Genomic DNA, 16,451 nt, shown 5'->3' on the forward strand with positions numbered 1-16,451 from the left:
ACATGTTTAAAAATCCTGTTTAAAAATTAATTTTAGTGCTATAAAAATGAAAGAATGTCTTCAATCTGTTTGTGTCATGTCTGCATATATTCATCCCATAAAATAAAACAATATTCATATTGATGTATTTGGAAAAATAATAGAGCAAGTTTGAAGCATATATTAAATTCAAATTTTAAGAAAAAGAAAAAAGGAGAAATATTCTATTTGATTTATTTCACAATAACCTTCAACTTTTGAAGATAATGGAGGAAGACAATAGCCACATTCAGGAGGACTTGTAAAACAATTTTAATTTTTACTCAAAATATATGAGATGTCATCGTTAGCCCTTATCTTACACACTTGAAAAATGGAGACAATTGTTCAGGAAAGGAAGGGACACAAAAACTATTGGATTTTAAGCTCAAGTTTCAAGAAAAATTCAGATAAGGCAGGTAAAAACCCCCGATACTTTCCCACTGGCCAACATTGGCAAACACATTGATTTTCATATATATTTCATAAAAATATAAATATTATTTATTAGAAATAGTATATTTAAGATTAGTTTTATTTCTAAATAACATGATTTCTTGCTTTAAAGGAAGGCTCCCTAATAGTGCCACCTACTTCATAAACTGTCCTGCAGTTTTGTGGGTTTTTTAAAATTCTAATTTATTTAAAGAATAAATATCACATACCCAGGGGTAAGCTATTTTTTTTATCACCACCAAACATAAGTGGTCAGCATTTTGCAATAAAGAAATTCATAGCATTTAACAGAACATTACTTTACCATGAGTGGACTGACTTAATTGTGGGCCTTTGTATATAGACAGATTCTGATAAGAAAAATATCTTTAAAAACAGAGAGGAAAAAAAGAAATGCTAGGAATAAAACTTAGCTGCATGAAATAATTTTTAATACCAAACCCAATACAATTTGAAAGAAAATGATGAAAAATGTCCCAACATAAAGTATAATTAGATAGCATTATCTTTTTTAGGAAAATCGCCAATTCATTAGCTGATCTTTATATGGAAACAAAAATAAAGGGCTCATTATTTTTAGGCACAGGGAGGATACCACTGCTTTATTGAAAAAAAAAAAAAAAAGAAAAAAAAGACTAGATTAAATGTGAACAGGTAGCTGCCAAACGTGTAGTAAACTATCTCCATACCCCAACATGGCCATATATGTTATGTGCTTCCAATTAGTTCTGGCAATCCAGAGAGAGACATTACAACCTAACTTAAAATAATAAGACATAAACATAAAACAATAAAAAAACCAAACAACAACAGAAACAAGACCCTGTGATGAATTTTGTTCGTACCAATAGTTCAGAACTCCAAAAACCTGCCTGCGGACAGCAACAGCACACGTGGCCCTCAAGCCAGGGCCTGTGAGTACGATCTCTGCAACGCAGCGGAAGTCTCCTCTGAGCAGCAACTGGCAAAGAGCCCCAGTGTAGTGACTTGTACGACGTGGCTGGTTCTCTGACACCATAGATAAGAGTGGCCAGTGCCATTATTCACATCTGTTGGCTGAATACAACTCTTGGGAAAACAGTGGATTTTTTTCCTAACAAGCAGTTTCTCATTAACAAGTTCTGCTCATTAGTGAACTAGAATGAATCTTGGCTCAATTCTTTGCTTTGTAGGACATTTGTTAACTTTTTGCCTCTTTTTAAAACCCCAGTGTTGCTTGTTAGGCAGCCAGTAAAATAAACTCCCCCCTTTTCAATTTACTTCCCTTACTTTTCCCTAAGGTGGATCCCATGTAAACCTAAAAACATATGGTAATTTAATATACAAGGTTTTTCAAAGTGCAAACTATGTTACAGATAGTTTCATAGGCTTCATTTAAACACAGCATTTTATACAATACAGTACAGTTTGAGATTTCTGCTCATAAATTACACCATATAATAGACTGCTTTAAAAGGCTGACCACTTAAAGGAATGCAACGCCTTCTTACACAAGGTTAATACAATTGAACTTTACAAGCTTTGTTTAGACCAAAATAAAGTTAATCTTACACTTAATCACATATATACATATTTTAAAATGCTCTTTAAATGCGTAAGTATAGATAAATTTCTTGAGTATAGACACATTTGCCTACAGACAGATAAATTCTTATGAATTATCTTATAGTTTGGTTTCTGATTTACACACATTGTATACAATATTAAAATAAAAATTGGGAGACCAATTCATTTTATTTCTTTCTGCAGAGTCTGCTCATCCTGCAACTCTTTCTGAAGGGTTCTTGACCGTTGTAGAACCACACTAAGTTCTTCAATTACCTTTGATGGTAACTTATGATCAGAGTCCAAAGTAGCTTTGTTATTCCTGTCCTCAGTCTTCCTCAATGTCTTTAGGCCTTTATGGCCTTTCTGATGTACTTGTGGGGCCTCCGCCTCTGTGTCCTCCAGGCAGTTGAGACTCCGATGTTTCCGGGTTCGGGTTCGAAGTCTGTCGTCCTTGTGCTCCAGGCACTGGGCCACCATGGAGGCCCTCTCCCTTAAGCTTGAGTCCACAGACTCCCTCTCATGCTTCTCACTGAGCCGCAGCCTTTCAAGTTCTGCTCTTGCACTCTAAAAATAAAATTCAATGTCTCACAGGAAAGCAAGAGTTGGCACTACTTAAGTTTAAAAAATGCCTTCCACATAAAAGTTGATGCCTCCTACAAAAGAGCTTATTTCTATGATTTAGGTTCTAACTTTGATAACAAGTGGCATGTCTGAATTTATGCACTGATCTTAGAGCTACAAAATCAAGTACACACAGTCCCCGACTTATAATGGTTTGACTTATGATTTTTTGACTTTACGACGGTGCTAAAGCAATATGTGCTCAGTAGAAATCATACTTCAAATTCTGAATTTTGATCTTTTCCCAGGCTAGTGACAGGTGGCAGGATACCCTCTTGCAGACGGGGCAGCGGCAGTGCCATGGCTGCCAGCCGGCCACGTGATCACCAGGGCAGGTGACCGACACAGCGCACGGTGTGGCCAGATGAGTTTGCCCAACTGTGGCTAGTGTGAGTGTTCCCCGCGTGTCCAGGGCAGGCTAGGCTAAGCTATGGTGTAGGATGGGTGTATTACATGCATTTTCTATTTATGTTTTCAACTTAACGGTGGGGTCACTGGTTGTAACCCCATCATAAGTTGAGGAGCGTCCGTAAAATGTAATCCACTGAAGTTGATTTTAACATGCATTTAACATACCGCTTCAAAGATGTCTTTCGGGTTAGTCTTTCAAATTGACTCTCATTTCAAACTTGCCTCTCACGCCTGCTTGGCTGTGTCCATCTGCGTGTGTGTCTGCAGGTCCCACAGCGTCACACCCACCGCACTGAGGAAAGAGGACACGCTCCCTCCCGCCCTCGTCCAGCCATGCACAGGCCGGCGCGGTAAAGCTGCGGGCAAGCGCTGTGCCTGAGCCACCTGCCTAGCTTCTTTTCTCTGTTTTTTCTTTTTTTTTTCTCCTTCTAACATATTTGACTAACGAAACCTTTTCCCTCACATAATGCCTATCAGAACCGCCCAGGTATATTTTTTTAAAAGACTGAAATGTTTATATGCTCATGTATGAAAACTCACTTTTGTGTGAGTGGATTAGAGTGCACATTCATTCGGTGAACTGTAAGGGCCTGCGGGGACCAGAAGTACATTGCCACAGGACCCCTGCAGAGGGACAGAAGTCGAGTTTTTAAACTAGCATGCAGGACACCGTGTGACTGGAACACCTGGTGTACGGAGCTTCCGTCAGATTCTCAGAGGAGACTACAGCTCGGTCAAGTGTAAGACACCAGAACGAACCAAGCGTGCAGGGAGATGAGCCACAGAGAGGCCGCCCAATAAACTGGGTCAGGTTGCAGGTGGGGGTAGGGAAAAACGTTTGTTTTTTTCCCCAATTTTCTTAAAAATTTTCTCTGTAAATATTGTGAAGCATTAAAGGCAGAAATCTAAGAAGACTTTATTAAGTTATGAATGCTTGAAAGCAAGAAGATGAAGTGAAAACTACATTAAGTAGAGTAGCATAAACAGTACAGTAATTAAAGATGCCCAAGATAATAATGTTAAAAGGCAACATCTCACCTTTCCCTATTTTGTTTCTCTCTATGGCTCTTACTGCTTTCTAACATACCAGATATGCTACTCACATTTTCTGTGATTGTCTGAATGCCCTGCTAAAAAGTCAATTCAATGCAAACTGGGCTTTTGAATTTTTGCTTTTGTTTGATTTATCTGAAGTGTGAACCTAGTATAGTACCCGCACATAGGAAATTATCAATAAATTTTGAATGAGTACATGAAAAAAAGTTAAAAAATGTCAAATACATAGCATTTTGTTCTATTTTCCATAATTTCAGATCTCAACATAAAATTATAGCAGAAAAATTCAAGCTGAATAAAAATATATGCATGAATATAATTTATAAATAATTTTTAAATTTGGAATTTTCTGACTATGATTATAAATTTTAAGCTAAATATATTTCCTCTACTCTAAAACTTACAGGAAAAAAAGGTTTAATATCTAGCTTCATTCTAAAGTTTCATAGAATATGTCAAAGTAATAAGAGATAGTGGTGATGGTTGAACAACAATGTGAATGTAATTAATGTCACTGAAGTGTATTTTAAAATGGTTAAATAGAAAATTTCACGTTATATGTACTTTACCATAACAAAGTAAAAATAAATGAAACACTTTATAAATAAACATTAATCTTGTTAAAAGTTTCACTTGGCATCTATTAATTGGGGGAAAATTAAGGATAAATATGGAGTGGTTTTACATATCAGAGTAATAGTTCTCATTATCTTTCAACTATCAGCAGAAAGACTCCGGGGCCTCTGTTAGATGCGGAATTTAGAGGCCAGGCAGTAATACACATAATGCTGAAATTTCAAGTATAATATTTGCCTAAATAATACAGTGTTATACGAAGGTGGGGAGATATGACAGAAGTGAACTGTTAGGAGTCAGAGGATGGGACAGTGAGGAAGAGCGGGAGACCACAGGTGCTCTGTGCATGGCTGATACGGTGCGCTGGAGCGCCGTGCGTGTTGTGGGAAAAGAAAGAGAAAGGCACGGACACTGGGACAAGGAGGACACAGTTTATACACGGACCATCCTGAACAGAGAAGTCCATAATGTAAAGAGAGATACAGATAAGGGGTGAAAGTAGGAGAGCAGGAGTTGGCTGCTCCAGGCAATGCCAGTTCATGCCACAGGGTGTTTAGAGAAAACCAGTTGTTTGGACGGAAGTAATGATGTGAAATGGAGTCTCTCTCCCCCCACCTGCAGAGAGAACAGCCACTACTGTCATAGCCAGAGCTGGGTACAGTGAATGTGTTGTCAGAGCAAATCACTCACATGGCTTTAGTGTGTGTCTTCATACTTTCCATTAAATCTAGACATGCAGGCCGATGGTTACAGAGGTCCCAACACACCAAAAAGTGGTATGACCAATATGTACAGATTACACTAGAAACTTTCTTAAATGACTTCTGTTACTAAACTCACTGTATTAGTTGATAATTTTCATATTACAAAACATCTAATCTTATCATGAAATTTAATCCTCATAATAATGCTTTGGATGTTTTAAACTTTATATGATTATTCACAGTTTAAAGTACATCTATATTTTAAGATGCAGAAATAGAAATAATAATTTGCCCAAGGTCACATAAGTGAGAGTTTGGAATGGGATCCCAGCCTGGCCTTTCTGAAACCAATGGGATTCTTTCTATCATATCAAACTGTGCTCCAGGATACTAACAGGGAAGAGGGGATTAATGTCACTGTTTTCTGCTTCAACTGCATCATTCTTCCTTGTTCATCATTTTTATTTGTTTTACAGATGTCATTCTTATATGGCAATTTTGAAAACTATCATCTTCCAAGTTCCTTATTATTTTGTCTTAATATATGTTAAATATATACCAGGCATATATTTGTAAATTCTGAGGCATAAACTCATTTAATCATCACATCAACAATATAAGGTAGGGGCTTTTATTAGCCCCACTTGCTTATAGATAAACAAGCTGAGGACAACAGAATTACGTAAGACGCCCACGATTTGGCACGGAATAAGCGGGACAGCCACAGGCAGTATCTAGCTCGTATATTCGTAAACATCGAGTTGGCTCTTCGTGGGCGATTTTTTATTTCTTTTATTTTTTGTTCAACAACTTACTTTCTCTGGCATATTCAGCTGGCTCACTATTCATTTCCTTGGTTAATTTTAGAAACCACTTCCTCCACAACGCCTTCCCTGCCTGGATGAGTACTGCCATATGAAAGCAAGGGCAATTCACCAGATTTACCAATCTGGCAACAACGTGTTTGAGAAAACAATTCTTGAATATAGCCATTGATTTGTCAAATCACTAAAACACATTTACTAATTTTACAAAAAAGCTTGGTTTATTTTAATGGCTCATAAATTTTCCAGAAATTAATATTGCATGGAATTCTTTTAAAAGCCTTTAACAATTTCTTCATCGTTTTAGTTCATCAGTTTTCCTGTCTAAGTATGTTAAAGATTCTCCGAAATTGTGGATTTGGGATTAGGTTAATAAACTACTGTATATTCAATCATCATCTGTACTGAATGCGGGTGAGGTAATTTGATCCTAACAATCTATCTTTCACTTTGCTCCATAGTTGATCCCAAGGCAATGTCAGAAGCTGGAGTCACCGTAGGGCATATCCACTCCCGATGACAGCTTCACTTGTTCAACCTGGGTTCCTATGTGACCCTTAGAATTTTAAGATTCTAGATTATCTGAGGAGCCCATAGCTCTGCAGAGCCATTTACTACCAAGAAAAACTGTAGGTGCAGAAAGGAAAGACGGACAAGGTCGTACTTTCTTGGAGATTTAGTTTTTCCTGTGATTATATCAGTGCAGAAGAACTGAACAGGAAACAAAGGTCCATTATCTTTGAAGCTTTTATGTTTTAGAGAAGGAGTTTACAGTGGTATAAATATTCAAGAAAAGATATGTACAATTTTTTTTTTAAATCTGATCATTAGCTTAAAAAGCCTTCAGTCTTTCAAAAGTTATTTCTGTTTGGACAGCAAATAACTCAAATAGCTTAATCCCAAATTTAGGCTCAAATAAGATAAAACAACACTTATTAAATGCTTTTCTTTTCACTTAGAGGAATCAATTAAGGCACTGAAGTATGCATTGGTCCTACGGTGGCTAATGAGTTTTGAGAGTAAATAGCCTATGTCCTTTGCTGAAAAGACTGAACTTCATGTCAAGACTGACACTGTTTCTGTTCTCCCAGTCCTCAAGGTAAGAAGGAAAACAAAGAGAAACCTTCACAAATGATGCCAAATCTTTATTGATGCTCAGAGGTCATCTTGTAGTTCCTTAAATTAACTGAGATACCGTATTGCTTCCCAAACCCCTGAAATCTGATTATGTTACTAGAAAGGCTAGTTACCATGGCTCCAGACATATTCTGCCATGGGCTCACTCTAAGGGTTTTCATAAGTAAACTTGTAAGACTAATGTGAGACTTTGATTTTATCGTCAGGATTTCTACACACATATTTAAAATTTCTTGGCTACTTCAGAAGTAAGAAAATAAGTATTATTGTGCATATGTAATTGGGTGGTCGATGATATTAAACTAAAAGGTGTAGGGTATTTCATAATGTTTTCTTGATGTATGTGACTATTACTTAGCTTTTCAAAGGGATTATCACTATGCTTTTGAAGCCAATGAGGTAATTAATACACCTAATCACATTAAGACATAGGAAAACAAATGCTATAATTTAATATCATGCAAACAAAATTCTACCTACCTCAATATTTCTCCTGGCTTGGGTTGCATTCTTCTCGTGTTGGATGGGAATTAGAGGCAAACCTCCGATTTTGGGATTTTTGGTTATTGAACGTTTCCGTTCCTTTCCAGCTGGTGGCCATATATCATTTTCATGCTGTGGAAATACAATTTCTTGCTGTTGGTGTGTGATTTTATTATGCCGTATACCATGTTATATAGTCACTTGGCTCCTTTTCCATATGTCCACATCACATGGTCTGCTTCCCATGAGAATGCCACTTGTAACTGTGATGCTGACGCTAGTGGTGACAGCGCTCGAGGACATGAGACTCTTGAGCAAAGCGAACTTTGAGGTCTCAGTTCAATTTCTAAGTTTCCAATACATGCCTCCTGCACTATTTATCAAACCCAAAGGGGGAAAATATTTGAAGAAACCTGAAAATCTTTTTGTGGAACAAAAATAATACACTAGTTTTACATTTCTAGGCCCTGTAATCTAAGAACTTATACATTTATTTTCTCTCTACACCAAAGATGACTTTAGTGTAAAAATAATTTGACCCAAATATATATCCAAAATCAACCTAAGGCATGGCTATCAGAAAAATTACACGCATTTCATGACCTTTTGAAGAATGTTACTTTTTCATCTAATTGAATTCCAAAGAAATGTTACCTTTTTACACAGACATTTATACTGAAAATCACTGTACAACAGAGAGTGTGGCACATTTGTTCCCAAATTATTGGCTATATATTCTGGCCCACTAAACAATTATAGATCTGAGTGAAGAAAAGCTAATTTTGCAATGGGGATAAATATCCACAGGTAAAAATATAAGCTGTTGAGTGATTAATCTTTGAGATATAAAAGAAAAATCTTTAAAGAATTTTTCTCCCCCTCGGGGTAGATTAACCTTTCTGAAACTGGGACAAGGAAACTTTTTTTTCATATAATAATCTAAGAAAAAATATGAAATGCCAGTATAAAATGAAAAGTTTACAGATGTTCTAATGAAATGAAGAACTTTTAAAATTATATATCTAAATGCCTACTCTTTATTTTCCTCAATTCTTAAGATACATCAGCAGATTCTTGTTCACATGTCTGAAGTGTTTTAATGTATTGTTTTATACCAAATAATTCATTTAAACAAACATGTGCTGTGTATCCATTATGTAACAGCTAATTTTTACTGAGGGACATACAGCCTGGCTTTGTACTTATGAATGTACATATATTATTGCATATAATCCTCAATGATCCTACTATATCGGTTATATTATTATTAGCCTTAGATATGTGCATCACTTGGATTTTGGTGAAGAACTTTCCTTGGTTCAGCAAATCTGTAATGGCAGATTATGCAACATTTCAATGAGAAAGTTACAAGTTGTGTATTATTTTTATATCATGGTACCAAACATGGTAAAAATAACACTGATATTATATAATTGGGATATTCTCAACATGTAAGGCTGCGAGAAAACTTGGCTGAGAAGGAATTAGGAAATTCTATGAATTATACTTATACTTCTAAGTCATTGATGTATATGCCAAATGATATTTTGGGAATCCTAAGAGAAAATGCAATTCCCAAGTACATATTTTTTATGAAATAATATACAACAGTGTGAATACTGGCTAATTAGTTCTCACTGGATAGATCTAAGAGGCATTTTATCCCAACAGCAGAAACCTTTAGATCTAAGTGGTATGTTCTGAGTTAACATTTATAGTTATTTGTAAATGACTTCAGAAGTCCATAGAAGGAATTATAATGCTGAGGATCATACTTTCACTTTATTCACACCCAAAAATCACACCTCAAAATCTCCATTCTGCCTCTCACTTTCTAACTTTGGCCTCCCTATCTCTCCAGCTAACTTACTTTAGTTTCACTCACTAGGTTTTGCCTCCTCGAGACTCCAACCCGCTGACCACCACCAATCTTCCTGCCACATTTTCCCCACTTCACGCACAGCAGGGCTCAGATTTCCTGGTCAGTCAGTACACTCACTTTCTGGTCAAAACTTTATCTGATTATTTATTTTCTTGCTCCTTCTTCCTCTATCATACTCGCCTGGCAAAGCCCCAAACCTTTGGCAGTACTCATTCCACGGGCACCTGCCAGTTGATGGGGCACAAAACTGGGAGATCACTCTGCAGGGTCATCTCACTTTCAAGTGAACCCTCAGGACTACCTTGAAGTTCTGCCATAGGACAACTGGCCTCCTCACTCTCTCAAGATTATTTCTCTCCTTTTCCTCTTCCATTACACTTCTAAAATCCCTCCCTGCCTCACGTGTAGTGAACTCATTGATTTAATTAAAAAAATTTTTTAGTAATCACTTAAGAAAATGTGATGAAATGTACCAATCTCCCTGCATCTGCAGCCACATAAATGAGCTTCTTTTTTCTTGTAATCAGTATTTGCTCTAATTGCAAATAACTTTTTTCCAGTCATATCTCTAATTGCTCGCTGGGCCAGAATATGTAGTCAATAATTCGAGAATAAGTGTGCCACACTCTCTGTTGTGCAATGACTTTCAGCAATGACGAACAACTGTGTACTCTATCACATTGCTTTTGTCTGCTCAGGGCCTCTGAGGGTTTAATAATCTTTTTCCTTCTCTATCAATTTCTTCCTCCAGTTACTGGATTGTCTCATCAGAACATATGAAAGGATACACTCTCCCACCTTAAAGACAAACAAACCAAAACCTCAAAACCTACCTTGCCCTCTTGTTCCTATCTAGCCACAACCTCATTTATCTACATAGCAAATTACTTGACAGAATTTTCTGTACCCATTGCCTGGCTTTCTTCCTTCCACACCCCTTATCATTTCTTTTCCTGTTTTTTATCTTCTGCCCAACATTTAAATTTTGAAATGCCCCAGGGCTTGTCTGCTCTCTCCCCCACACTTTCCCCCACATCTCATCTAATCCTATGGCTTGCAATACAAGCTAAGTGTGACTTCCTCCAAATTTACATTTCAGCCCCAAACTTTTGCCTGAGTTTTTGATCCAAACATCCAATCTGCTTCTCAGCATATGCATTTATGTATCAAATAGTCATCTCAAACTTCATGTGGCCAAACAGGACTCTCAATTTCCTTCTACATCTCCGACAATCCCACTTACATTCCTAAGTTGCCCACGGTCAAAAATGTGGGAATCTTTCTTGATTCCTACCCCTTCTCTCAAACTGCTATAGCCAATGAACCTGAAAGCCTTATTGGCTCTGCCTTCAAAATATTCCTGAATCTGAATATGTCTTACTATACCACCCTGGTCTGAGCTGCCATCTTCTTTCATGCAGCTGCTAGTTCTGCTTCCATCTTTGACCCCCTACATGGTAAACTCAACAATGTGACCAAAATTTTTTTTTCCTTAAAATAGGTAATATCCTTCCCCTGTTTCAAACTCTTAAACATCTCTTAACATCTTCCCTTCATGATGTTCATGGAATAAACCAAGACCGGGACATCTCAGGACTGGTCCCTGACCTGGAATGACCCCTCCTGGACACCTGCAGGCTTCACCCCTCATTTCCGAAGGGTCTCAGCCCAGCTCACTGGTCACCAATGCGTAAAATTATACCCTGAGAACCTTTCTGAATTCGTGCCCTTCCTTACCTCACTCACACTCCTCCTTATGCACCGCATTTTATTGATTGTTTCATGTTATCACATTGACATCCATTTGAAATTTTATCTGATTATGTTTCTTCCCCTCTTTCCTATTTTAGAAATACTTTATGTACAAGTCAAATAATTCCCTTTCTCAGGGAATTCTCAGGGAATTTTAGTACGGGAGGTAGACATGACATAACTAATTACACATGTTTTTAAATTAGTGCTGCAGTGGAGAAGGGCAGGATGGGAGGGCTGACAGCCTGAAGGTCTCATGGTCTGGCGGTCAGGGGGAAGTTTCTCTGGGAATGTGATATTTAAGCTAAAATCTAGAGGACTTCTGAGGCAGGGCTAAGGATGGGGATGGATATTACAAAAGTATTCCAGGTAGAGGAGAGAGCTGATTGTAAGGGGCTTTTACCATTAATTAGCACGTGTATTTGTGTGTGTGCAGTATTAATGTATATATTAACATTTGCTATTTTGCTATTTATTTCCCTACAGAGATGAGCCAAAAATCCTTAAATCCTAGAAGGTCTCTGTGTTTATCTTAAGGGAGGAGTCGAATAATCCCAAGAAGTAAAATGAACAGAGGAAAGGTAACTGGGCTAAGTCTGTGGGACCGGGACAAGGAAGGTACGTGAGACCGGGAGAAATACTGCAGCCGTGCGCCAGGCCCTGCTTCCTGGCTCTTCGTGCCTTGACTTTCAACTACAGAGTCTACTGACTTCAGTATCAGAGACAAAAACATCAGTTTAGTTGTACCTCAGACAGACATTGTAATAGCTTTTGATTCTATGATCTCAACTTTACTAACATACTTCAAATCAAATTTTTTTAAAGTAGAGTTTAAATATCTGAATTTTAAAAAGTTACAAAAAAGAAGAAAAAAGGCTCTAAAAAGTTAGCAGCCAGTCTCTTTCTGCAAATATATTCCCGGGTAGTAAAAGGAAAAATAGGCTGGAAAGAGCCATGTTTATTAACCATTTGAAAGGTTAATAAATTAAATGAACAGAGAAAATGGTTTTCAAAACAAATAAGAACTAGATTTTGGGGTGAGTTAACTACTTCTTTATAAGAGAAACAGGAAAGTACCTCCTCACTAATTAAGAATGGCAACTTAATCGTTACCAATGAATTTCAATGCTCTGTGAGAAACATTGGTGGGAATTCAACAAGACAAGGTTGGGAAAGAAATCAATCCAATTAATGGGACTATTAACCCTTCCCCAAAGGGTGAGTCCTCCTCTAGGGAGGAGGCCAAATGCAGAATCCAGTATAAGCATTGGCCTCAGACACCCTGAGTTTAAACTAGTAACTAAATATGTGCTCCTGAGCCATCAGCGGAACCTTCCTCTTGTAAAGCCAAGCACCGTCATGCACTGTTTGTAGCAAGGGAATACGTAAGTAAGTTACCCTTACGAAGTATGTAGAACACAGTATGTCTTAAAGAAATGTAGGTTCTTGTCCTTGTTTCTGGAAAGGCAGAGGTGGGGAGAGGGGAGAACAAGAAGGGAAATAGGACACTTTTCTAAATGGAGATCTCGGTGGGACTCCCAGCACGATGACGGCTCAGACAGCTCCCTCTTTCCCACTCTCCTGAGCTGACGAGCTGCAGGGCTGGCAAAAAAGGGGCTTCAGAACAAGAATAAACTCTCTTTCAAAAGGTAATGGATAAATTTGGACTTTTGTACAATATTTTAAAAAAATGAATGGGAGAATAAAAGTTTATGTCAAGTGTATCCATCTAAAACTTTTATTAAAAATTCTTTGAAAATCAGCACCACACTAACATTTCCTGTAAACAAAGCTATTACACTCCACTAGAGAACGGAAACAAATGTCATACCTGGGCAATAAAAACACCGGCCATCCATTCCATCTGAGTTTGCGAACTGTCACAACACAGGTGCCTGAAAAACAAGGTTTATGAAACATATTATTTAAAAAGATACTCGAGTATTCTCCAGTGTATTTGTGTGGTGAATTAGCCATCAGAAATCTCTCTGGGTTTCTGAGTAATGACTTAATGTAATCAAAAGTGGAATATTTCAGTACAAGTTGTTTCAGTCTTCTGCTAAGTATACAATATCAAAATATTATAACACTGTAAATATGTTAGTTTAAATAAAACATAGCTAAAGGCTTTGGTAACTGCTACAAAATGATCGGCAGTATTTTTGGAAAAGTGGAAAGGTCGATGTCATTTTGCTTTTTCAGGTATGCGATGATAAAACATCTTTTTCCCCAGATACTCTGAACCTAAGAAGAAATATATGTGCACATTCTCTTAAGATCAGATTTTTTAAAAAGCCTTAGATACAGTCTTCATCACTATGATTATAAACACTAATACCCACAGACTCCTGAAAAATAAACTACATAAGAAACTGCTGCATATCCAATAACACTGATTCGGTAACTTTTTATTGAAAACCTAAATAAAATAGAGATCTTGCCCTCCAGGCTTGTGCAGTCCATTAGGGGAGCTGTATGTGTTAACAAATAAATTGTAACACAGTGAGAAAAAGCAAAAATAAAGTTGAGCACAAACACAGAAACCGCAGACTTGAGGATGAGGTGACGGTTGCTTTCCATAAGAAGAAAATTTTGTAACTGGTACTAGAACAACAGAATGGATATTTCAATGTAATTATATTTTTTATATTCCTGTATTATTTGAAATAATTTAGTTGAAAACACATGTTTAGAATGAAATTTCTAGACAATGCTTGTTTCCTTCATTAGAGTTTCATGGAAACGTCGTCCCTTCCCACGACCGTGTTCCAGAAAACAGTTCCCTCCACAAATCATTTGAATTAGGTACCCATGTATATATAATATTGTAGGTGCAAAGAAGAAATAGATAACGATCAGAGGTGAGCATTATCTGACAAGACTTGCGGGACATTTGAGCTTGGTTGGAAAGAACAGTGACAGCTGGGTCTGCTGGGTCGCCAGAGAGAAGACGGAGGACATGGATGAGGGTTCAGCAAAGGGGCCACATTCACCGCACACGCAGAGCAGAAAGAGCAAGGCAGGTATTAAAGACAGATGCTAGTTTTATCCTGAAGTAAAAAGGGAAAGCCATGGGAGATGAGGTTGATGGAGTCCTATAGCAAAGGGCTCTGCACAGCACGCCGACAGTCCTACACTTCATCCTGTGGGTGACAGGGTTCACAGAAGAGTCACAGGAAGAGAGAAACGTGACACGGTGTAGAAAGTCTCCGTGGTGGCTGAGTGGGGAACGCACTGGAAAACAAAAGCGGAGACAAGAGGAGCACTTAGGACTCCTGGAATGACCCACGCAGACCAGTGAAGGCCTGGCCCCAAAGACAGAGAGGTATGGGTGGATGAGGAGGATGATGAAGAGGCAGACCTGATACGGCTCTGCGGTTTAGACAGAGGGGTGAGGGGGAGGAGACATTTGATGCAATCTCTAGGGAGACGGAGGGATACTGGCGACAGTATATGGAAAAAATACATACACAGAAAGAACAGGTTCTGAGACCAGAATATATGTTTTTCTTAAATCTGATTTTAGCTAGTTCTTATCCTTTTTTAAAACTGAGTTTTGCCCACTTACCCCTTAAAAGCTGGATTCCACACTAGTAACTATCAAAGAAGTCAAATGTAGTTTCTCCTACGAGGCATTGCCATATAGGATACACAGGATTGAAACGACCCGCACCCTCATGCAAATCTGTTTTCCTCTTTTCAGGCTCCAAGTATTTAGAAAAGACTTTAATTTCTCTGAGGTAAAACGTTTTCTGTCTGTAGTTCTATCTGGCAAATACTGAAGTTATTCTTTTACTGAAGTTGACACCAATATATCAAGTCCAAAAGGCAGCAGCTGCTAACTTACCAGTGATGTTTTTCAGAGTATGCTGTCAATCCCCAACTGTATCACGTAGGAAAAAAAATACACAAACGTACATTAAAAATTATACATTTTACAAGACTGAAAACAGGAAGTGAGATTTAATAGTGCAATGTACACTAGAACTGATTTCCACAAGTGATGATTCAAGGGGTACGATTTAGCCAGAAGTGAATATAAATGTTGAGGGATTTGGCTATGAATTTATTCAGGCTTAAAGGAGACAAAGGGAAGAAGTCCTGTGATGTCATGGGTGGGGGTGGGGGACTCTCTGAGAAGAGAAAGAGGCATATACAGTTCATTAAAATGATGTTTCACTAACGTAAGCATTAGTGCAAACATTTATTAGCTACTCAAAGTCATCTGTGATAAGAAATTGTACTATACACGAATGCTGGGGCAAATTCAGTGTTAAAGAGGCACATAATGTGTAAGAAGGGTCCACCCCTTCTCTACTGTCGATATGCTAAGGGTCGAGTACCAAATGCCACACAAGAAAATGGGAAAATCACAGAGCCAGGATGAAAACACTCTAAAGGCCAGGCTGCAGGAGGCTGCTCTAGCATTTGCTTCCCTGTTCCTGTGTGCAGACGGGCCTGGAACATTCCCCCTTGTGTGCAGACCTGCCTGTGATGTCACTGATCAAGGAAGGAGATTTAGAGGAACCCAAGTACTTCCCGGTAGACAGGGCCTCCTGGGGATTCCTTGCTTTCCAGAGGGGAGATTATAATCACCGTTTCCTGCTTTATATAAAGGAGATTATAATCACCAAGGAGCTGACTTCAGTCTCAGCGTGGACATCTTGCCTCCTTATCTACTCATACTAGTTTCTTGATCTCCACAGGACCCCGCCACAGGTGAAGCAAATTAAGAAATTTGTCTAAAACTTTCTTTATAAAAATTTAGAATGATCCTACTGCTCCCTAAACCCTTAGACATATATTCCCATTATTTTTCCCTTTCAACAGCACTTTCCTTTCAAACTTTACCTTGTTGGAGGCTTCATTTTCTTCTTCACTCCAAGATAAAACTTCATTGAACTGAGGGGAAACATTTTGTCATGCTTACTACTCTGTAAGGAAAACAAAATAATGTGTAATTAAACAGATTTCATAAATTTC

At 37.9% G+C, this 16,451-nt stretch overlaps 1 protein-coding gene across 3 annotated transcripts in view; it reads right to left on the reverse strand.

The window, feature by feature from the left end:
• Positions 1-267: 267 nt before the first annotated feature.
• ARAP2 (ArfGAP with RhoGAP domain, ankyrin repeat and PH domain 2) overlaps positions 268-16,451 on the reverse strand; it is a 162,950-nt gene continuing 146,766 nt past the window's right edge. For 2 of the 3 annotated variants that reach the window (XM_045550494.1, XM_045550495.1), the window contains 5 exons: positions 16,320-16,402; positions 15,316-15,351; positions 13,300-13,363; positions 7,832-7,966; positions 268-2,586 (listed from right to left, as the gene is read on the reverse strand). In XM_045550494.1, coding sequence (XP_045406450.1) covers positions 2,203-2,586; positions 7,832-7,966; positions 13,300-13,363; positions 15,316-15,351; positions 16,320-16,402 — 702 coding nt within the window. In that variant the 3' untranslated portion in view covers positions 268-2,202. Of the gene's footprint in view, positions 2,587-7,831; positions 7,967-13,299; positions 14,703-15,315; positions 15,352-16,319; positions 16,403-16,451 lie in introns of those variants that run through there. The other variant, XR_006734821.1, reaches the window with a different exon arrangement.

The sequence above is a fragment of the Lemur catta genome, chromosome 4, assembly GCF_020740605.2.
Source record: "Lemur catta isolate mLemCat1 chromosome 4, mLemCat1.pri, whole genome shotgun sequence".
Lineage (NCBI taxonomy): Eukaryota > Metazoa > Chordata > Mammalia > Primates > Lemuridae > Lemur > Lemur catta.